This window comes from Cottoperca gobio, chromosome 10 (assembly GCF_900634415.1).
Source record: "Cottoperca gobio chromosome 10, fCotGob3.1, whole genome shotgun sequence".
Taxonomy (NCBI): Eukaryota; Metazoa; Chordata; class Actinopteri; order Perciformes; family Bovichtidae; genus Cottoperca; species Cottoperca gobio.
In genome coordinates, this window is record NC_041364.1 from 15171230 (window position 1) to 15193867 (window position 22638).

Sequence of the window (22638 nt, forward strand, 5' to 3'; positions counted from 1 at the left end):
ATTGCAATGTTGCTAGGGCAGCGTAGGGCAGTGGGACTAAGTAGTTCTGCATTAACGGCCACAGCTAAACCTGCAAATGTTAGCGAGCTTAAACTTGGCATCCCTGACAAGCAGGAGTTCCTGTGTTGTCAAAACATAGAAAGACTGCGTTTGGGATAAAGAGGCAGCACAAAGCTATCCATGCAAGAGCGCGCGCTGCTTGCAAGCCGAGTGGTCTCCTTTTCTTCGACTAACACAGGATTTTGGATAAATGTTAGGCCTGGTTGCTGCTGGCAGCACTGAGTGATAGCTCAACGTCGCTCTTAGTGATCTAATCAGCACATTATGATGACTCAAAACGGCACAATAAACAGCCGTGCCTCTGTCTCCCAAAATACACGCACGTGAAATTATGGAGGTAACGCGCAGATTTACATTGTATGAATATATAATCACAAAACAGCTGCAATCGTTAATATTAACAGCTTAATAACTGTCGTCAGTGCAGTTTAGTTGTGTTTCCACCATGGATTGACAACAACAACAACAACCCAAACAGTGTCCGCAATCTTTGACTTTGCGTAACTGTCTGGAGAAGACATGTCCACTATATTATAGATTATAATTATGTGTAAATACTAATCTTTCTTTAACATATTACATGAATATGACTAATGTTCACAGATTTTTTTGTCAATGCAATTGTTTTGTATAATGAAAATATAAAAATAGGTAGGTGAATTTGAAACATCTAATGTCATGTACATTGGCTGTTTATTGCCTCTTTCATTTTCATGATGTGTTACATTTGAATCTGTTCTTTGCTGTCCTTATACAATCTGTGCTTAATTCATGCTTGTCCTTCAGTGGAATAATTTAGCTTTGACTCTTGTGCCAGGAAACCTGAGAGGAAATGAAAGAAAACTATCTCAAATGTAATTTAGGAGTTCAGCTGCTTTTGAAATTAATCAAATACACAAACGGTGGAAATGTAAACACAAACTCTTGAAATACAGAAACGGTGGAATTGTAATATCAAGGACCGTTAAATACCTGGAACATAAAAACACAGCATGTTTCTTTGTCTTTACATTGACCATCACTGTAAAAAAGGCACATCTATGTATTTACAAACTAAATTCTCTGTAATTTGGATATGGTACAACATTAGTTTGTTCTTGGTAAACATATCTTCAATTTTCTCTCCAGGTAAAATGAGTCTGGCTTCTTCTGAATCACACCAAGACCAAATGTCAGAAAAAGCAGAGGAGGTAAGAATCTTACAAACAATGTGATTTGACTGTTTACTATACTGAAAAAATAAAATAAAGGCATAATCAATAAAGACACATATTTACTGTTTTTGTTCTTAATTGTCAAGCTATTAACATAAATCTTGTATTCTCGTCAGCCTGGTAGCTCAACGGAAAATATGAAGTCTTCCTCTTCTCGCAACAAGAGGTGAGGAGCAACCTTTCTTAAACGTGGCTGTTGGGGTTTTGTTTTCAAAAGAGTTCACACTGACACAGCTTGAAACATTAAATTATATGTACCAACTCATTTTAGGAAGCCGGCTTCTGTGGCCAAGCACAGTGGAGCGAAAGGACCCGACTCGTCGGCGGAGAGTGAAAATGAAGGTGCCACTTCTGACAATCCTTCAGACAATAACACAAGCAGCGTATCTAAAGGTATGAACGATAGAGGTTCGTTTTGATCAAGATAATGTTAATGCAGAATAGATTGCTGATTTGAGACTCTTTTGCTTCCGAGTAGGCACTTTAGTGATGAGGCCATCTGGGAATGAAAATAAAGGCGCCATGAAGCTCAGAGTGGATTTCAAACCGAAACATACAGGTGACTTAATTTAATTATTTGGAAACTTCCCATTGATATGAGAAAACATACATAGGATTTTAATGTGAATAGATTGAAAAGCCTAAAAGTAATAATTCGATAATGAAAATAATTGTTTGTAGCAGCCTTGGAAGAAAGTGGCTAATATTAATTTATTTTCTCTTTATCACAGATGATACCCTGCAGAAGAAAGTAAACTGCACTGCCTGTGGAAAACAAGTAAACCAGTTTCAGCGCAACTCTGTGTACGAGCATCCTGCACTCAAAGTACTTATTTGCAAGGTAGGAAAGTTCAAGTATTAATTTCACATAATTCATTACTATTATAGGGAAGTTTCACACGGACATTTTTCTGTCTTTCCATTCTTGATGTGTGATCAAATTGTTTCCTCTTCCTCTAGTCATGTTACAATTATTACACAAGTGATGACATTAACAGAGACTCTGATGGGATGGATGAGCAGTGCAGGTAAGGATAAAGCATTTTACAGACCAACAAAACGTTAGTTTATTTGTTCAACTATAGTGACAAGATGCACAATAGAACTAATAAGATATGAAGTCTAACATCGTAGGCATGGCTCGGTATCTCAAAAGAAAATGTCATTAAACTGATATGACCATGATTATTATTGCTTCACATGAAAGCTTAATTTTTGTGTCATTTTAGACAATACTTTTAGGAAACATTCAATGTAAGAAAATAATTTATTTGCTTTATACCCTGAAACTGAAGTTGAACTTTTCCTCCCCAGGTGGTGCGCTGAAGGTGGCAAGCTCATCTGCTGTGACTACTGCAACAACGCTTTCTGCAAGAAGTGCATCCTGCGCAACCTGGGCAGGAAGGAGCTGTCTGTCATTACTGATGAGAACTCAAAGTGGCACTGCTATGTCTGCAGGTCAGAGCCCCTTCAGGATCTGGTCTCCAAATGCCACGGCGTCATAGAAAAACAAGAACTTCAATGCAAGCAACGAAAACCGGACAAAAGTGAGGAACGGGAGAGCAGGAGACACAAGAATAAAGACGTCAAAGAGCACAAGGCAGTTGTTAATGGGAAAGAACACACCGAAGGCTCAGGGACCATGTCATTCTCCTACAAAAAACTGCAGGTACCCAAAGAACTTATTAAGAAAACAAAAAAGCTTGTTGAAACTACAACGGGTCTGAACCATACTTTCATCCAGTTCATCCAGCAGTCAGCTAAGGAGCAGGAAGATAAGTCTACCAGGTATCGGCATTTGAAAGCCTTCAAGGCCGTGCTTGCTGATTTGAAAAAAGCACACAGTGCTTTGGAGGATGCCTTGGGCCCTGAATTAAAAAACATGGAGTTGCAGAATGGTAACGAAGGGCAACATATTTTGAGAAAGAAGAGCACTGAAGTTGTGACCCCTGTAGAAAACGACCATGTGGATAAAGTGGCAGAAGAGGACGTAGCGGCTGAGGAGGATGCAGACGTAGCGGCTGAGGAGGATGCAGACGTAGCGGCTGAGGAGGATGCAGACGTAGCGGCTGAGGAGGATGCAGACGTAGCGGCTGAGGAGGATGCAGACGTAGCGGCTGAGGAGGATGCAGACGTAGCGGCTGAGGTGGATGCTGGCGTAGCGGCTGAGGTGGATGCTGACGTAGCGGCTGAGGTGGATGCTGACGTATCGGCTGAGGAGGATGCTGACGTAGCGGCTGAGGTGGATGCTGACGTAGCGGCTGAGGTGGATGCTGACGTAGCGGCTGAGGAGGATGATGACGTAGCGGCTGAGGAGGATGATGACGTAGCGGCTGAGGAGGATGATGACGCGGCTGAGGAGGAGGCTGACGTGGCTGAGGATGCTAAGATCAAGGCAGAGCAGGCTGACGTAGCGGCAGAGGAGGCTGACGTAGCGGCAGAGGAAGCTGATGTAACGGCAGAGGAAGCTGACGTAACAGCAGAGGAGGCTGACATGGAGCAGAATAATGACAATGATCAAGTGTCAGATGAGACTGAAATGAAAGACAGCCAAACTGAAACTGATGTAACCAAAAAGAAAATTAAAACTGAAGAATGTGAGGAAACGCTAATGTCAACTGGTGAAATGTCCCTGGATCACGACATTATGTCTGTGCCTCCTTCAGTTCCCGAAGAGCTTTTTCAGATGGTGGAGAGTCTTGCAGATTCCACCATGCTCTCACAGACTGACACTGATATGGTCACAGACGCTGATACAAAGTCAAATGGAAACTCGACAGTCTCTAAATCCCCCCAGCCCAAGGTGAAGAACCTCATAGTCAAACTGACTCCTGTGCCTGTCGTGACGACACGTGGTGCAAGGCCCTCTTGGTCCAAAAACAGAGAAAAGGATGGGAAGACGCAAAAAAAGGGTAAAAAAGAAAGTGAAAAGGAGAAAGATGCAGTAGATGGAACAGTCAGTCCACCACCCAGCCGTCGCTCTAGTAGACTGAAGACCACTCCCTTGAGGAAGCAGGCTGAGAATAAAGGCAAGGAAGAGTCCTCCGAGTCAGAGTCAGAGGAAGATCGTAAGGGCACAGCCAAATCCTCCAAGAAATCCAAAAACACCAAAAAAGAGGATAGGGAGGAGACCAAGGAATCAGACTCGGACGAAGTTCCTAACATACTGCTGGAGAAAGCTGCAGCGGGCCGCAGCACCGATGATGAACAGGGAAACGCAAGTGCTAAAAAGTGTTTATTCAAACTAAACAACACTTCCACAAAGGATACGGATAAAGCGTCCAAACGCAAAAGGAAGTCTGAAAGCTCTGATTCAGACTTGGGGAACAAAAGTAAAAAGACGTCCAAGAAGAAGAAGAAGAAACAGAATGCCTCAGAAGCCACCAACTCCGACTCAGACCAGGAGAAGGACAAAAAGAGTAAAGTGGCCACAGGGAAGAGGAGATCTAGCCGTGTGAAGAAACAAGATGAAGCAAAAGAGGAAGGCAAAAGCTCACCTGAGAAGAAGGCATCCAAGCTGAGAAGGTCATATGAAAAGAAGCGCAAGGGAGGAAGCCCCAAAGCAGCCAAGCTGCAGTCGTCCTCCAGTGAAGATGAAGAGGAGGAGGAGCAGGCTGAAGGTGACTCTGGAGAGGACAGTGATGAGCAAAAGATCAAACCCATTGTGGAGGATAACGTGGTGGGAGGAAGTGGCGCTTTCCGTCAATCCTCAGGTAATTTGGTCTAGAAGAGAGGAGTGTTTTGTGGTGCTCAGTGTCCAATAGTTATAGGAAAAGTTTGAGAACTGCACTTGTTTGCTTTCTTGCCGAAAGTTAGATGAGAAGATTGATACCACTCGTGTCTGTGCGGTAAATATGTAGCTGGAACCAGCAGACGGGCAGCTTAGCTTAACATAAAGCTAGCATTGCTTTTTTAAAGGCTAACGATCAGCCTACCAGCACCTCTAAAGCTCACTGATGAACATGTTCTGTCATGTGTTGAAGCGGCACAAAAACTGAAGAGTATAAAGTAACTCCCTAGAGTCTCGCTTGGCAACTTTTGGCAAATAAACATATTTAGCAAAATGTCAAATTATTCCATCAATGACTTGGGTGTTCTTCCAATAACAGCGTTTGTGCTATTTTGTTGTGTAGGCGACGAAGGGGACGATAAAGAGACAGTCTCTCGGGTGTGTGAAGATGATGACGATGATGATCCTGAAAACAGGTACTTCCAAAACAACAAATTGTAAAGTTAAAGACAATTGATCAAGAGTAGGGATGCTACTTTAGAAAGAAATGTCTGACCGATAGCCGACCTTTGTTAACTGATCATTAACTGTTAACTTATAACATAAGTGCCGTGCACACAGGCCTAACAAGCCGCCCAGCTGTAGAAGCCCATCTTTATTATGTGATTAATGTGAAGCACCTTCCCATGTTGTCTGTCCGTGTGTCTTCTCTCTCAAGGATTGCAAAGAAAATGCTTCTTGCCCAAATAAAATCCAACTACTCTTCTGGAGCAGAGAGCTCCTCCTCCTCTGATGATGATGATGAAGGAGCAGACAAGGACGAAAAGTCCTCCAAGAAAGTTAAAAAAGAGGATGATGATGATGATGATGAAGACGAGCAGGAAGGTAGCATAAACTAGCTAGATATACTTAGTGATATAAATTAGCCTCTTAAATTCTGTATAGTCTCAAACTATTTGTTTCTCTCTTTGAAGACGAGGATTCAGAAGAATCTAGTTCTGATGTTGAAGTGAAGAAGCGTAGTGGACGCCACAAATTGCTTCGTCATAAACTCTCGCTGAGTGAGGGTGAATCAGGAGAGGACAAAGCTAGCGGTAAAGAGAAGAAGGGTGGCAAGAAGAAATCCGGGAAAAAAGGTTGATTTTTTTTTTATATTTCATTTACCCTATGTGTCATGTCTATAAGTGTGCAGATATTCTGAACTCTGATACCAGATAGTGACTTTTTTTCTTTGTCTGACTGTCAGTGAGCAGCGACGACACTTCAGACACCGAATTTGAGAATTCAGTGTCCAGTGAAGAGTCTGGGCTAAGCGAGGAGCTTAGTGAATCAGAGAATGAAGGGAAGCGCCGAAAGACGAGGTGAGAAGAGAGAACTTCAACCACTCGATAGTTATTTCTTACTGGATTGATCTCCTGCTGCTCTTGCTAAAATGTATTCTGTTTTGTGTCTGTAGAGCTTCGAAGAAGAAGGATGATGAGAAACAGAGAAGTTACAAGCAGCAGAAGAAGAAGCGACGCAGGATCAAAGTTCAGGATTCTTCTTCCAGCAATGAGAAGGTGTTTAACATGCAGAGCACTTGGTAGTTAACTTGAACTGTCCAAAACTTTCATTTTTCTATGTCAGGATTTGTCAGGTGGAGGAGATGGACCCACATAACATTTACTAGTCAAGTCATGCACGACACATAAAATGTTATTTGAACTTACCCCTGGAGTGTGTTGCGAGGATTATTGAGGGCACGAATTACTCATAGGGTTGCTCCGCTACTGATCATAGGAAGTGGATTTTTTCCCTGAGGGCTGAAGATCAGAGGGCTGAACTTTAATGTTAATTTTCACAGACTGGAGATGAAGATGAAGACGATGAAGACCGGAAAGGACGCAAAAAGATACGCAAAATCCTGAAGGACGACAAGCTGCGGACGGAGACGAGAGATGCTCTGAAAGAAGAAGAGGATAGGAGGAAACGTATAGCTGAGAGAGAAGAAATCAGGGTGAAACTTCGAGAGGTAAAATGTTCTGCTGTTGGTCTGAAGCGCAGGCTTTGTGTTCAAGTCTCCAGATAATAATTGTGCATGTAAGATGTTCAAGACCTCAATCCCTACTGTGATACAATTTGTGGATTTTCCCCAGTTGTTAGAGGAGGTAATAACTAGCTGAGCAGCGCTGTATCATGCAGATACTAAAGTAAATAATGGATGAACAGTGGACGAGTTATAACCACTGTCAGTTGGGCAGACTGATAACAGTCCAGCCTGCTGCTGATCGCTCACCGTCTGTAAGATCAGACCGTTCTACTTGTTTCCCACTTTTTGCTTAAAGTTCCCATGAAATGGAAGTAACAGCGTCATTAGCTGTACTGTCATGTATTTCCCAGTGAAACTGAATATTTGAGCAGTGTACAGTTACAAGAGGATTAATCAAATCCTTCACATTTGATTGCACCGCTAAAAAGCAGACGAGCTCAGAAACATTTTATGGAAAATGTATTTTTCATTTTACTAGCGCTTTAAAGTAATTAAACTCCAAAATGTGATCAAAGTGTGAGAAACGAGAAATTACATAAGTCTGATCAGAGGCCATTGTCTTACACTTCTGATCAATATGCGCATGAGAACCTTTTTGGATTGTTTTTTGTAAAATAAAAAGCCAGTCATTAGTCTCATTGGGGTTTCTTCACCTTAAATCCAGAAATTTAGTAGATTTAGTGTATCTGTCCAGACAGGTAAAACGTCAGATATTTGGTTGCCTGCTAGCCATAATAAGTAATCCATTAACCATGTGGACTTTGCTGTGGTAAGTTGTCAGAAACCCTGCATTTGAAGTTAAATTAAAAAAGTTTATTTTTGTGTATAATAGTGTTACTAGTAATGCTATTATTGTACTAGCTTGCCTTCACTAATTACATTTATAAAAATTAAAATAATAATTTATGTAAATTCATTTAGAAATTAATCAATATAATACCAAGTTTTAAGATTTAAAACCATACGGTATATTATACACTTGTATAGACGGGATGTGATGAAGGATTGGTGGATGTTTATCAGAAGTTTGTTTTAGAAAGATGAAAGTGGACCATTATGACACACTTGCAGAATTACTGTTATATGTTAACGTTGTGTATTCCATGATATACTTATTGAAAAGTTGTAAAATATATTTTTCTTTCAGGTAATATTTGATTGACTTCTCTGACATACAGTGTGACTCCTATCTTCCATCCTTCTTCAGGTGATTGTGGTGAAGGAGTCTTCACAGATGATCTGTCCCATCACCACCAAGCTGGTGCTGGATGAGGATGAGGAGACCAAGGAGCCGATGGTGCAGGTGCACAGGAACCTTGTCACAAAACTCAAACCTCACCAGGTTGACGGTAAGAACAAAGTGAATTTGGTTACCAAAAAAAGCAACATGGTTGAACTGCAATGTTAGCCAACATAAGCCTGCATGAGAAACACTGAGGTTCTTTGGACTAATGTTGGCCCCTCTGTTTGTTTGCTTTTTGTTTCAGGCGTGCAGTTCATGTGGGACTGTTGCTGCGAATCTGTGAAGAAGATTGACAAGTCCTCTGGCTCTGGCTGCATCCTCGCCCACTGTATGGGTCTGGGGAAAACTCTGCAGGTATGGAGGAGAGAGCAGCATGCCTGTCTGGGATGAAGCTTAAAGTAACGCTGTGCATTATGTGGGAAAAAAGCAAAACCTGAATCTTAAGCTGTTGCTGTGGGAAAAATAATGTCTTCTATCTATCCCACACAATTTAGTAAACATCTTTGTATAATTGCTTTATAATTTCAAATGAATGAAACTGATTAAAGTACTAAATACAAAAGGCTTTAAAGCATTTGCTGCTAATGTAAAGTGTAGCTGCTAACATATTTTAGGTGTCACAATAGTGCATGTAAATGTGAGAATTCTATATGTAAGCCGCCACCATGAGCCTATTGAACTCTGATGATCAGTGTCTGCTGACTTGTGTGGCGTTTCACGGTTAGCACATTTATCTGTGGTTCTGGTTTTGCCCTGTAGGTGGTGACATTACTTCACACTTTGCTGCTCTGCGAGAAGCTCGAGTTCTCCACAGCACTGGTGGTTTGTCCCCTGAACACTGTCCTTAATTGGCTTACTGAGTTTGAGAAGTGGCAAGTAGGCATGAAGGATGAAGAGAGTTTAGAGGTAAGAAGTTGCTTTTGGAACCTTTTTGAAATAGTTCCTATTTGTTTTAGTTTGACACACCCCTGATTTATGACTTATTTTATTGATCGATGTCTGTCTTTTGTTTTCCAGGTGGTTGAGCTGGCCACAGTAAAGAGGCCACAGGAGCGAGCATACGCCCTCCAGCGATGGCAAGATATGGGTGGCGTAATAATTATCGGCTACGAGATGTATCGAAACCTGACGCAGGGCAGGAACATCAAGAGCAAGAAGCTCAAAGAGACCTTTCAGAAGACTCTGGTAGATCCAGGTACAGTGCCGCGTTATGCCTCTGTGTTTAAACTGTCAGTTATAGTTAACATACATTTAAAACATCCTCCTTTTGTATGAGCTATTTGTAATGAGGGTGTGAATAGAAAACAAATGTAATCAAAAAGAAATTCAGTTCAGGTGGGGCCACTTTCCCTCATTGTTGTCTCAAAAATGACAACTGACACACACGCACAAAGATACTATATCAGACTGTTATGTTAGAACTGGCCTTAGATCTTGACATTAAAGCTGAATTGATCATTTAATAATAGTAATAAACTCTATTTATACGGCACCTTTCATACAGGGGGAGCAGTTCAAAGTGTTTTACTACAAAGAGAACAAATAAAAACACAGATTAAAACATGTGCACATACTGCCAGTAAAACCAAGCAATAAAACAAAGGAAGGTATAACAACAATAAAACATGTAAAAGATGATAAAACAAAGGAAAGGAGACAGCTAGTAAAAGGTAATGCTGAATAAATAAGTTTTCAATTATCAAAAAACCGTCACAGAGTTCGTATAGCCTTCGTTTCTGCTACTGCCAGTACAGTCAACAGGCAACACGCTGAATCTCTAGATGAGCTGTCCGCAGCCGTGCTGCTCACGGTCCATGTGTCTATGTACAGTAGCGGTCCAACTACGCTGCATATTTTAAAACTTTCTTCTTAAGATGTAAAATGTTATGTCAGCTTTCGGTTTCTTCAAAGATGTAAATTATTTTAAGTTTAATGTAATTCCCAGTTAGCCTGTGGCATGTCAGATCACTGATGATGTGGAACCTTTTAAAATAGCATTGAAATAATTAAACAGGAAAAATATTCTTTATTGCTCACATCATGTTGCTAAGCAATACAGTTAACTCAACTCAAAACAACAGCATGGCTGTTACTAGTAACTCTGAGAATGAATCTCATAACATTTACTTATTAACCTATATTATTGGGCAGGCTACTCCTCCCAAAACACATGTAGGCCTAAACCTCCTTTTCATTCCTTTTGGAGCCAATTAACACATCTGTTCAAAAAAAGAAATCTTACCCCTTAGGAGTCGGCCGTCAGTGATCAGATCACATGACCTGTTCAAGCCGGCGCAGCACAAAATCAACAGTCCAGCCAACGTTGCCGGCTGCTTCTGTCGAAAGTACTGGTTTCATGCAATCGACCCAGTGAAAACGGAGATATAAAATTGATGCAAAAATATTTTTCCCGCACGCTAAAAGTATGAGAAATGGAATAACAGGCCACTTCATATTTTAAACCTTCACCGTATTTTGTCATTTTACGAAGCGGAAAATAATGCTGGAAACTGTAGATCCTGCTCAACAGGTAGCATTTACCAGGGATGGGGTGGGGTAATAAGTAAACGAAGCGAGACGGTGATTGAAGGAAAGTGACAGACAAACAATTGAGAATTGAGAGATAGTGATAGATTTAGTGTTGGTCCGAATAAAAGATAAAACTTCACATGTTAGAGTCCTTTTATTGTGACCAGCCTACAGATAAGGATATGATGCAATAATCAGGCTGTCTAATCAGCATCTTGATGTGCCACACCTGTGAGGTGGAGGGATTATCACAGCAAAGGAGAAGTGCTCACCAACACAGATTTAAACACATTTATGAACAATATTTGAGAGAAATAGACCTTTTGTGTACATAGGCAAAGTATTAGATCTTTTATTTCAACTCAAACAAAAGAACTTGAGGGAATAACGCCTCTGGATACACGGGCTATTTGTTCATAGACTTGCATGTTTGTGTCACCCATAGTAAAAATAATATCATTTTCAAAGTCAATTTTTATGTTTTTTGTGCGGTTTTGGGTCCAAAATGAAAACATTACTCCGGTTATATAGGTGAGGTTGTGCTGAAGAAAAAAGATATCAAACATGCTAAACATTTCATGCAGAATCAAAAGTACGCGAAAACGGCCAAATTAGCCCCGGACTCCAGAGGGTTGAGATAAGTTCCCTTACATTGCCAATAGAGTGAAAAGACGTAGAATCATGTTTTGAGTTGAGTATCTTTATTTTATTTAGTAATACAGTCACCGCAGCAACAACAAAAAGAGCTATACCGTGATATACGTTTTAGGTTGTAAAACCCACCCCTTGTGAGATAATTAAGAAACCAGCAGCAGAAGATCTAAGAGGTTGTGAATATTATAAAAGGACAAATAATTAAGTAATGTACGCTGGTCCCAAACCATTAAGAGCCTTGTAAACAAGTCAAATAACTTTAAAGCTTTAAAGAATGTAAGAGTCCAAAAGACATCACACTGTTGTTACACCCGTTCATAATGAGCAATTATCTTCTTTCAAATATGTCTCCAGGTATACTTCCACTAATGATGAGCTTTTCTTTTTTCTCCTTCACTTTACCAGGTCCAGACTTGGTGATCTGCGATGAAGGTCACATCCTGAAGAACGAAGCGTCCGCTGTGTCCAAAGCGATGAACTCCATCAGGACGAGGAGGAGGGTTGTGCTGACTGGAACGCCTCTGCAAAACAACCTTGTTGAATGTGAGACTGCCTGGTTATGTAGAGGACGTCAGACAGAAGGTTTTGTGTGGTTGTGGATGTATCTAAAAACTTGTGATCTTCGTCTCCTTACCAGACCACTGCATGGTGAACTTTATCAAGGAGAACCTGCTTGGGTCAGTTAAGGAGTTCAGGAACCGCTTCATTAACCCCATTCAGAACGGTCAGTGTGCCGACTCCACACTACAAGATGTCCGGATCATGAAGAAGAGGGCTCACATCCTCTATGAGATGCTGGCCGGCTGTGTCCAGGTAAAAAAAAAAGAGAAAAAGACAAGACTGTTCCCTTTAACCTCCTTCTCTTTGCCTCCATAAAAATAATTATTCATTTCTGCTTTCCACAGAGGAAAGATTACACGGCACTCACCAAGTTCCTGCCTCCTAAACACGAGTATGTGTTGTCGATCAGAGTGACTCCGATCCAGTGTAAACTCTACAGATACTACCTGGAGAACTTCACAGGTGAGAAGTACATTTGCTTAAGTACTGTACTTGGGTACAATTTTAAAAGGTACTTGTTCTTTACCTGAGTATTTCCATGTTATGCTACTTTCTACTACTCTACTCCAGAGGCAAATATTTTTATAACACTACATTTATCTGACAGCTTTAGTTACTTTATAGTTTCTATCATTAATCTGAATCAAACTTCAATCAACAAACAATCTATCATGTGTTATTATAAGATAAAACTTTATTGATCCCTTAGTGAACTTCACAAAGTAACCAAATAAGCTTCTCTATCAGCTGCAACATTAAAGCAATGAACACATGAATGCATCAATATTTATAATTCAATAATATAACATGTATATTGTGCAGAATGAGTACTTTTTTTTTATGCTTATACTTTCAATTAGTAAGATTTTTAATGCTGGACTTTACTTGTAAAAGAGTATTTCTACACTGGTATTACTACTTTTACTGAAGTAAAATATGAGTACTTTGCCCACCACTGAGAACCATGCTCTAATGAACATTACTGTGTACATTACCTAACCCTGTATTAATGTACAGGGTGTGAGAATAGCAGTACCACTTGCTTGCCTTGTTCAAACTACTCTGATCTAGTCGGTGTTGGGAGCAGTTGGGCCTCTAGGGGCTGCCAGCAGGGCTTTTACAGTGTCAGGTCTGATTGTCCAGACAGGGATTTAGCCTAGTTGTTGCAAAAAATTCAATTAGAAAACATGCGTAGTCTAGGACTAGGCTAAATCCTTTCACAGGAGTCTTGTTTCTCTTAAAAGTGCTCTCTTGACTGGATATCTTTCACTCAGATGAGGGTTTTAGATAAATGAAAGGTCTTTCTGGTCTCTCACTTTTTCGCATTGTTAAGTCGTTTAGTGGACTTTCCTCTCTCTGTGTGTGTGTGTGTGTGTGTGTGTGTGTGTGTGTGTGTGTGTGTGTGTGTGTGTGTGTGTGTGTGTGTGTGTGTGTGTGTGTGTGTGTGTGTGTGTGTGTGTGTGTGTGTGTGTGTGTGTGTGTGTGTGTGTGTAAGAAAGAGTGGCAGCTGGCAGAGTGCCGCAGGCAGGGTTTAAGCCCAGTTTCCCACGTCTCCCTAATGAAGAGCTCTGGGAGAGAGGGAACAGGGGGTGGGGGGTAAAAGGGGGGAATGTGGGGGCATAAGGAAAAGGGAAATAAATTTAGACGGGGGAGGGGCCAGAGGTTTTACACCAAAAGTGAAAACAAAGAACAGGAGAGCCGGTATGTGTGTTATGTGCTGTGGCTCATTAGGCCAGGTTGTCCATAGGGCTCAGTGCCGAAGTTGTGACTGTGTCTCTGGACCTCCACAGTGGTGTTTTTGGACACAACACCACCATTCGGTCTGCAGGTGGGAGGTGGAGGCCTCAAATGTTTCCTCCTTTAGCTGCTGCTTATGTCAAACCTACCGTAACTTCTGACCTCCAATGGAGGCCGACACGCATACCCGTTAACATTAACATAGATTCATAAATGGGAGTTGTAGTTCTGGATATTGCTGTCAAAAGAATGCCTGACACTCTTTTTGTTTGACTTGTTTTGTGTAAATAACGATGACTTGGAAAATGCTTAATTTTACCAGTTATATTTTCAAGGTTGGAATATGGTTGAATTGGAATGTACTCCTTAAAATAGTTTATCATCATCATCTGGTGCTTCCGCTGCACATTCAATCTTTTAATATTTGACATGAAACAATCTTGTCATATTTGTTCGTTGAGCTAGCTAAGCATAAATGAATCATGATCAAAGTTAATGGGAACAGCTGGTAACATAAACAAAGTTACAATATACATTGATTTCTGTGGTTATAAATAAATAACCACAGCAATCGCATTCATACTAACAAGTTAGATTTGTTGATGAAGGTTTTGAGATTCTGGAATTTTTAGTTTTTGGTTCCTTGAAAGTACTTATAATTTACTCTTTAAAAGCTGTACGAACCCTGGACTTAACTCCAGTTTGTTCACGGTCAGGTGGTTAGAAGCAGACATCAATGTTGCACTACATTTCCACACAAGTCTGTATGTATGAAGAGATTGAGGGCATGCTGTCAAGATCATAATGCAAACACACATCCATCTGCCTCCTCACACTCTTTCCCTTGTGTGCAGGTGTGGGGAATGCTGTGGAGGGGGGCCGGGGCCGCGCAGGGACCAAGCTCTTCCAGGATTTCCAGATGCTCAGCAGAATCTGGACCCATCCCTGGTGCCTTCAGCTGGACTACATCAGCAAAGAAAACAGGGTAGGGCTTGGGAAGGCGAGACTAACCCACGCTAAACACAAACTCAAAAAGACACACAGCGAGAAAACAATAGAAACGTAGTGCTGACAGGTCATGCACCAGGAGAGAACAGCACACATATTGCCACTGTGGCAAATCTTTTCCTTTTTGCATCATTTCTGCTACCTACGATCCAACTTTGTGTTTGGTTGACTTATACCGTCGCACAGACTCACGCAAGTGCACTGTCTTTCAGGGTTTCTTTGATGAGGACAGTATGGACGAGTTCATCGCTTCAGAAACGGAAGACGAATCTTCCATGAGTATGACCTCTGAGGACGAGAAGGCAAAAAAGTAAAACAAGATTTCACTTCCCTTTTCCCGTTGTTGTACAGTCATGCAGAGATGACCTCATTTAACTGTCCTTCCCCGTTGCATCTGTTACTCTCGCTGACCCGGTCTCCTCCACCATTCCTCCTTCCTATTAGGAAAAAAAAGCAAGGGAAGGGAAAAAAGAAAGGATCTGATGACTCGGACAGTGATGACGTGGAGGTCATCAAGGAGTGGAACACCAGCTCTCGGGGCAAAAATGGAGAGAGTCGAAGCAGACCAGAGCCTGTAGAAGAGCGTAAGTTTGTTATACATATGAGAGCATTGTGGGTAGTCGGCTGGGTAATAAAGGTATGCAAGTATCTGGGCTGTTTTGATTACTCTTAAATATTTTGACCATAGGTCTCATCCATATTTTTAAAAACTAATGTTTTTGTGGTTTTGGCTGGTTTAAAGGTGAACCAGTCAACTGTAAAATAGTTTTGGTCTTTGCTTGGGTTAGGGGCATCATTAATGGACAAACACCTTTTGAGTGGCAGAAAAATCCAAAACTAAGGTAGAAAACAAACAATTGGAGATGGCTTTGCAATGCTTAAGAGGTCACTACATTATACAAATCCTTGTATTACATCTATAATATATAGACATGCACCAATTGCAACTTCCCTTTTGCTAAGAACTTTGATTGACAGCATACACAACAACTTTTACAACTTTTAAAAACTTTTCTTTAATGGAACATTCAATTTTATGTATTCATACATATCGGAGAAGAATCGGATAACAAGCTTTGTAGAAAGTTAATGACGTCTAACAACAAACATCTGCACTAGCTGTGGCGTAGCAGAGGAAAATGTAATCGTGAAGCTCTGTTTTGTCTGCTTGATGTCTTTTGTTACTGCTTGTTGTTATGAGACTACATCAAGACTAATCTGTGACTTTGTTGCACAACCAGCTCGCACCACCAGCTCAACACCAGGGAATCCCACTCCTGACTGGCACAAGGAGTTTGTCGTTGAGGCCGACGCTGAGATCCTGGCGCACTCTGGAAAGATGACGCTCCTCTTTGAGATCCTGCGCATGGCGGAGGAAGTAGACGAAAAAGTGTAAGTGTGTCCGGGTACTTCACGGGCAAATAAAATCTTTTTGGCCTTTTCTGTTATGCAGTTTGTGTTGGGGCTAGCTGTGGTTTAAGTGACACTGGTGTAACTGCTATCCTCATCCGTCCTCAGGTTGGTGTTCAGTCAATCTCTCATCTCTCTGGACCTGATCGAGGATTTCCTGGAGCTTTCTTGCAGAGCTAAAGATGAAGACAAGGTCTCTCCATACAAAGGTACATTTATTTAGTGTAGTCTAAATTCTAAAAAAAGTCTAATTCAAGAAGTTGTACTCGGGTCGACATGCCTACTGAATGCTTCTACTGTTGCCTATGATCAGCTTCCTTCCTAATGTTATGATTTCAAAGGCTGCTTTTAGTTTCACTGATGTACAATAATCACAGCGCAATGTTAATATTATAAGCCAGCTACTGACATAAAGAGCTTGACAAGCCCAACTGTCCGTCACAAAGTTAATTTTTGTGGTTTTACACTGTAGACTTTGAACCGACTAAACTGTGAGAGATGTAACATTTGCTTTGGAGATGCAGGTTTCACACTGCTAAGACAGCCTGCATGCAACATGTAATTTTGTAAACGATGGTGTGCTTATTACCCTTAAACACACACAGACGCACGCACACACACCGACGCTGGTGTAAGGTCATGTTCCTAATTAAACTTCAGCAGCTGTTTTTACTTTCATTTTGAAAATGATTAGACCTTGACTTTTTATTCCACAAAAAAATGTTTGCTCAAGGGTTTGTAATTTGTAATGAAAAGATCACAGTGCCGTAATTGGAAACATACTGAAATGTTGGTTATGAAGGCTGGTAGGGGGTTGGCCATCTTGAAGGCTAAACACGGCTGGCCTCTCACCAACACAACCATCTATCGGCTGTCTGCTAATACCCAAACTAAGTCCTTTTTGACAAGGAAAAGGCCAAGTTGTTTGTTTTTGAAGGTTTTGTGGAGGACAGATGTAGATGTTAAATGGTCATAGCCGATTTCTTAACTGTTACTTATCTGTCTGCGAAGGTGATGGCAAGTGGTTCAGGAACATCGACTACTATCGCCTGGATGGCTCCACCAATGCCATCACCAGGAAGAAGTGGGCTGAAGAGTTTAATGACACCAGTAACATAAGGTAAACATTTGACATTCCACTGATGCTTCATGTAAATGGTTCCGCCGTGCATTTAAAAGCACTAATTCTCCTCTCTCTCGCTTTCTTTCCCAGAGGTCGTTTGTTCCTCATTTCAACGCGAGCTGGCTCTCTTGGTATCAACCTGGTGGCAGCCAACAGGGTCATCATCTTCGACGCCTCCTGGAACCCTTCCTACGACGTCCAGAGTATCTTCAGGGTCTACCGCTTTGGTCAAATTAGGACCGTCTATGTGTACCGGTTCCTGGCTCAGGTGAGCTCATCAAACTGTTTTAGTGCTTTCTGTAAGTAAAGCAGTAATTATTCTTTCTTGACTGTCTGCTCATTTAATTCTGTTCTTTCAGGGTACAATGGAGGAGAAGATTTACGACCGGCAGGTAACCAAACAGTCACTTGCATTCCGTGTGGTGGACCAGCAGCAGATTGAGAGGCACTTTACAACGCACGAGCTGACAGAGCTCTACACCTTTGACCCGGACATGCTGGATGGTCCCTCAGAGAAGAAGAGCAAGAAAGCCACACCCTTGCTTCCAAAGGTAAACATGCACATACGTATGCCAAGTGTGCACGTAGATTGTTCATGTATGCTTCTATGAAGGACCATGCATGTTTTTGTAATTTGAATAAATCACACATCTTTTTAAGCTTTGACGAAACATTGACTGAAATTTCACGGTTTTCTTGAGGAAATGCAGAAAGTCTGAAACCTATTAACAGTAGTAAAATCTTTTTTCCTTCAACAAACATGGCACAGAATGCCAGTTTAAATGCCAAGCTTGTTTTTCCTAACCTGTACCAAGTAGTATATTCTTTCTTTTGAAGTTTAGCACTTCAGTGATAAACTGTTATTTACACAGGATGCCAGCTTGTATCCTGCATGGCCTTTCCGGGATCTTTCTATTTCTTCTAGTTTAATTTCATAATCATGCGCTCGCCCTTTCTCCCCTTAATGCAGGTGCTGTGTCACTATTTGGGACCCCTGGGGTTTAATAAGAACACACAGCCCTTACATGGGCTATCCAACCCCGCACAGCTGCACAGATTTCTGTGTTTACTGCTATTTACTAAATAGTCTTCTCATTGCAACACTGCTTCTGCCCTGCTATAAACCCTCACTCCTCTTTTTTCATTAATTCCTTGCTGTCTTTTACTTCTCTGTTGATCTTTGAATTACTTCCATCCTTTCCCTTTGAGCAGTCTCTGGGTTTTTTCAGATCACCTTAAGTGGGTTTACGTCTTTGTTGTGGTTCGACTTGGGTATCTGTAAACAGAATGGATAAAAGACACACTGTATATCCAACTCGCTGCTTGCTCTTTCACATGACAGTCAAAAGGCCTTTCAGTGCACCTTGATGGCAAATACGTTTTCCATTTACACTGTCAAAAGATCTTTATCGCTATTCCCTTCATGGTTATTAACAGGTAGAGCACTGCATGAATCCACTCAGCCGGCAGCTGATATCATTGCTCTCACCTTCCATATTCCTCTAAAGCAGGAGTAGCCTACTCACAGTGCAGCGCAGCACAGTTGGAGATTTCAAGAGGAAAGATGTGTTCATTGAGCCGTGGCCTGTTAGATGTGTATGATCTTTAATGAGCCCAGTGACATTTATGTGACACAGTATTAAAGAAGGAGAGGCTGACAAGCTCTTTAACAAGCTGACATGTTTTGGCCAGGGGGTTAACTATGATGTGGCAGCAGGACTGCAGTATTACGGAAGGAATTTGCCGTCTGGAATGATGTGAAGATGAGTCAGACACCCTCCATCACTTTCAGCCAAAAACACTCCGCACAGAAGGAGAAAATAAATCGAGCCACGGCATAGGGAGTTTTGTTCTTCTTCTTATAAACTCCTCACACTGGGAAGTGCTGTTTTTTCTCAACCGGAGAGGTCATGTTGCTTTAAAACTTCACAGAATCAATGTTGGATATGTGTGCTTAAGAAGCTGACGTGGACTAACTTTTGGGCTCCTCTGTAAAGCTTTGTATTTTGGGAAAAACTCAAAGAAGAGTTGACTTTTCTCTACCATCACCCCCACCTACCTTCTTTCCGGTTCAGTCCCCCTTTACGTCTACCAATATCCTGCCATGCTTATTTCTGTACCTCCCTAACCTCGTTCTCTCCACTTTCCTCCCCCTTTGTCCTTACTCATGTCCTCACTCTCTTCCCCGTCCATCATTACCCCACCCCTGCCATCTTCGTGACCATCTGCCTCAATGTTCAAAGCAAGCTCAGTAAAGTTGTTTTTTCTTTTTCTCCCTCTGGCCTACCTTGCATGATGAAGGGTCATTATTTAAACCCCTCTCTTAAAGATGTCTCTGCGCTCTTCAGAGAAACTAATTGGAGACAAAGGAAGCAGGAGCGCTTCCTCCTAATGACAAAGAAGGTCCCTGCAATCCAGACATGAGAGTTTGACTCCCCACCCATCCTGAGACACCCTCATCCACTTCCTGTTCATCACACTCGTCTCTTCCATCTAACATGCGACCACTTGATACATTTTTATTCAACTCCATTACATTATCTGCAGATGTTGCTGCATTGCGCACTGTCTGTCAAGCTGGCAGGCTGTGGGCGTACCTCACTGTATATCTGCTCTCAGCAGGTTATGGCTGCAGTGGTCATTAGGCCCCGTCAGGTACACTGAAAGGCTATGGGGAGGCTGCACTTGAACCACAGTGTAGACGGGAGCAGACTGGAGCAATAAGCCACACCATGCTTGTCTCATTAGGGGTAGGAAGTCACTTTGACCTTAAAGGAAAATCCCCCCTTGAATACTTTAAGCATTGTATATCACCAGTCAGTGATGTTCAGTGAATTATAGGGGTTATTTTGTGCTGAAAGTTTTGTAAATTAGTTTTCTGGTATACCCACCCTCAGTTTGCCCATTCTGTGTCTACGTGGGTAAGTGGTTTCTCATACTTCCCTGAATGCTTTTTGCCAGCTATCAGAAAACATGCCTGAGCTTGTTGCATTGTAGGTGGAGAGAACACCGATGATGGTAAGAGCAAGAGACCATGTTGTTGCAGGTGAAGAAAAAGCGAGAGCCATGGCCCTTGTTTGCTGGGTGTTGGCGGTCTAGTGGTCTAGCGGTCCGGCTTCCAAACCGAACACCAAAAGGTACTTAACCCTGAGTTGCTCCCTGTAGTTAGTTCACTGTAAGTCGCTCTGGATAAGAGCGTCTGCTAAATGACCTGTAATAATGCTGCTTTCTGGTCTGTTGAGACTTCTCTCTGTGGAGATAGTGGTGCCTCTGCCTCTTTATATGATGACTTGCTGTATGATTGTTGAACTTTGTCGTGCAAAGAGATGGATGTTTTTACGGTTTGATACAGATTTTATTTGGATAGGCTGTGGTGTTTCATTGTCAGTGAGCAGGAAAAGGTATACTCCTTCAGAATTGTCATCTTCTGAAACCCCTCCCTCCTAGGGCTCCACAATGATTATTTTCAGTCAATTTAATCTGTCGATTTTTTTATTTTCTGAATTAATCAGTTAGTTGTTGGGTGTATAAAATGGTAAACAATGAAGATCAGTGTTTCCAAAAGCCCAAGATGATCATCCTCAAATGTGTTTTGTCCAAAACTCAAAGATCTTAATTGCTTCATAGAGGAGTAAAGCAACCAGAAAATTAATTTTAATAGTTAATATCTAATTGATTAATCTTTCAGCTTTACTCCCCCCACACCTTTCCAACATTGGAATTGGGGGTCTGTGTCCAACACATTTCTGTAACTTCTCTGAAACGACAATATTACATTCACACCCACTTTACACCATAATTGGCCCGCTGTGCAGAGGTGAGAAAGGAGCCAGGGTTTGAACTTTTTCTGTCACTTTACACGTGTACAAGTGCAACACAAGAAGTACCTTCCTGTAGAGACTGTCTATCTGAAACTGTGCAGCATTATCCGCACATTTAAGCGACATTGCGTCTCCCCCTGTCGGTGACGCTGGGCTTTTCACTCCGCCTTCCAATCTGGCCATAGGGACAGCTATAAACACTTGTGATTTCGGACATGGTTGGATAACCTCTTATGAACCGCTTCTTGTTTTCAAGCTTAACCCGTCCTTTAGTCTGCAGAACATCCCATGAAAAACGGCCGAGCCTGGCAACTACAAGCGAGGCCAGTCAGTGGCCTGTGGGGAGCAGCCTCGCCACCTCTCCACTCCCACGCTTTGTGATCTACTAGTGCACAGCCTGCTTCTCGCTTTTTTTCAAACCAATTTCCATTGTTTGACTTTTTCCCCTCCCAGTACAGTTCCACCATTATACTCTAAAGCAGGCCTATTCAATTAGCGGCCCGCGGGCAGGATACGGCCCTTCTGAACTTTTTTCTGGCCCACAAGAGGTTGCCTGCAAATCGGGCTGGCATATATAGCATAAATAAAACTAAAGCCTGATTCACACCAAATGCAGCGAAAATGCAGGTGTTTCCAGTGCTCGCCTGCCATTGGCTCACGCTAGTTCACGCTGCACACTGGTTTGGCGGGCCACAGAGAAAGTCACTCCCTTACTTTAGCTCAGCAAGCTAACAACACGCTTCAAGATGTCTCTCTCCAAGCCAAAGAAACCTAGAGTTGATTCTGAAAATCGTCACTTCCAGAGCGAATGGACTGACAAATATTTATTTACTTTGCCAGCCGCAACAAGTAATAAACTGGTGGGTTTATCGTGCAACGAATGTATTTCCGTGATGAAAGAATACAACGTGAAGAGGCAGTACAGATCACGGCTTGTTTTCTGCCAGATTTCCAGTGGTGCTTAGAGGAACGGAGAAGGAAAGTACCGGGACCGTTAGCATCATTTAACGGAGTCAAGTGGCTTTTGGTCGCTTTTGCCCGGAACAAGAGGGAGCCACGATAGCAGCCCTGCTTTGTGTTAGTTCTCTCCTCTCCTTTTCTCCGCTGTGTCTGACTGACTGAGCCCCGCCAAGCAGAGGAGAGAATGTGAACGCGCAAAGTAACGCAGTAAACACGGAAACGTGCACATAAACAAGATGCATATCATTTAATAAAAGACCTGTTCAATGTGACGACTGAGTTCTGAATATAAAAAAAAAACTCAAGTGTAATTTCTCTCACTGACTGAAACAGGCTCAACATGACAGAAGTGTGACATGTTTGTAGTTCTATAGGAGTACATCACCTGACTTAATGTGATGCATTCTTAGTGTAAATGCAAAGACACATCTGCTTTATGATTCAAATAAGCCTACTCACTGTTAAATTGTAAACATGTGTAAGATATGTATGTTATTGTGAGTCTGATGCTACTGTTTCACTATGTTCTATTTGCATTTAGTATTTCATTTTATGGATA

General features: G+C 41.8%; 1 protein-coding gene across 3 annotated transcripts in view; it reads left to right on the forward strand.

Annotated features, from left to right (window-relative positions):
* The window catches only part of atrx (ATRX chromatin remodeler), a 34225-nt gene that overhangs the window by 569 nt on the left and 11018 nt on the right, over positions 1-22638 (forward strand). The window contains exons 2-30 of one of the 3 annotated variants that reach the window (XM_029441095.1): positions 1189-1250; positions 1391-1440; positions 1546-1667; positions 1753-1833; positions 2006-2115; positions 2235-2302; positions 2589-4987; positions 5408-5480; positions 5723-5889; positions 5979-6140; positions 6251-6365; positions 6461-6563; positions 6848-7015; positions 8241-8382; positions 8521-8630; positions 9036-9182; positions 9294-9471; positions 11865-12002; positions 12097-12272; positions 12365-12482; positions 14612-14742; positions 14978-15075; positions 15210-15349; positions 16007-16157; positions 16284-16384; positions 17187-17295; positions 17389-17566; positions 17658-17849; positions 20296-20435. In XM_029441095.1, the coding sequence (XP_029296955.1) occupies positions 1194-1250; positions 1391-1440; positions 1546-1667; positions 1753-1833; positions 2006-2115; positions 2235-2302; positions 2589-4987; positions 5408-5480; positions 5723-5889; positions 5979-6140; positions 6251-6365; positions 6461-6563; positions 6848-7015; positions 8241-8382; positions 8521-8630; positions 9036-9182; positions 9294-9471; positions 11865-12002; positions 12097-12272; positions 12365-12482; positions 14612-14742; positions 14978-15075; positions 15210-15349; positions 16007-16157; positions 16284-16384; positions 17187-17295; positions 17389-17566; positions 17658-17849; positions 20296-20397 (5886 nt within the window). In that variant the 5' untranslated portion in view covers positions 1189-1193 and the 3' untranslated portion in view covers positions 20398-20435. Of the gene's footprint in view, positions 1-1188; positions 1251-1390; positions 1441-1545; positions 1668-1752; positions 1834-2005; positions 2116-2234; positions 2303-2588; positions 4988-5407; positions 5481-5722; positions 5890-5978; positions 6141-6250; positions 6366-6460; positions 6564-6847; positions 7016-8240; positions 8383-8520; positions 8631-9035; positions 9183-9293; positions 9472-11864; positions 12003-12096; positions 12273-12364; positions 12483-14611; positions 14743-14977; positions 15076-15209; positions 15350-16006; positions 16158-16283; positions 16385-17186; positions 17296-17388; positions 17567-17657; positions 17850-19599; positions 20271-20295; positions 20436-22638 lie in introns of those variants that run through there. The other 2 variants (XM_029441094.1, XM_029441092.1) reach the window with 2 other exon arrangements.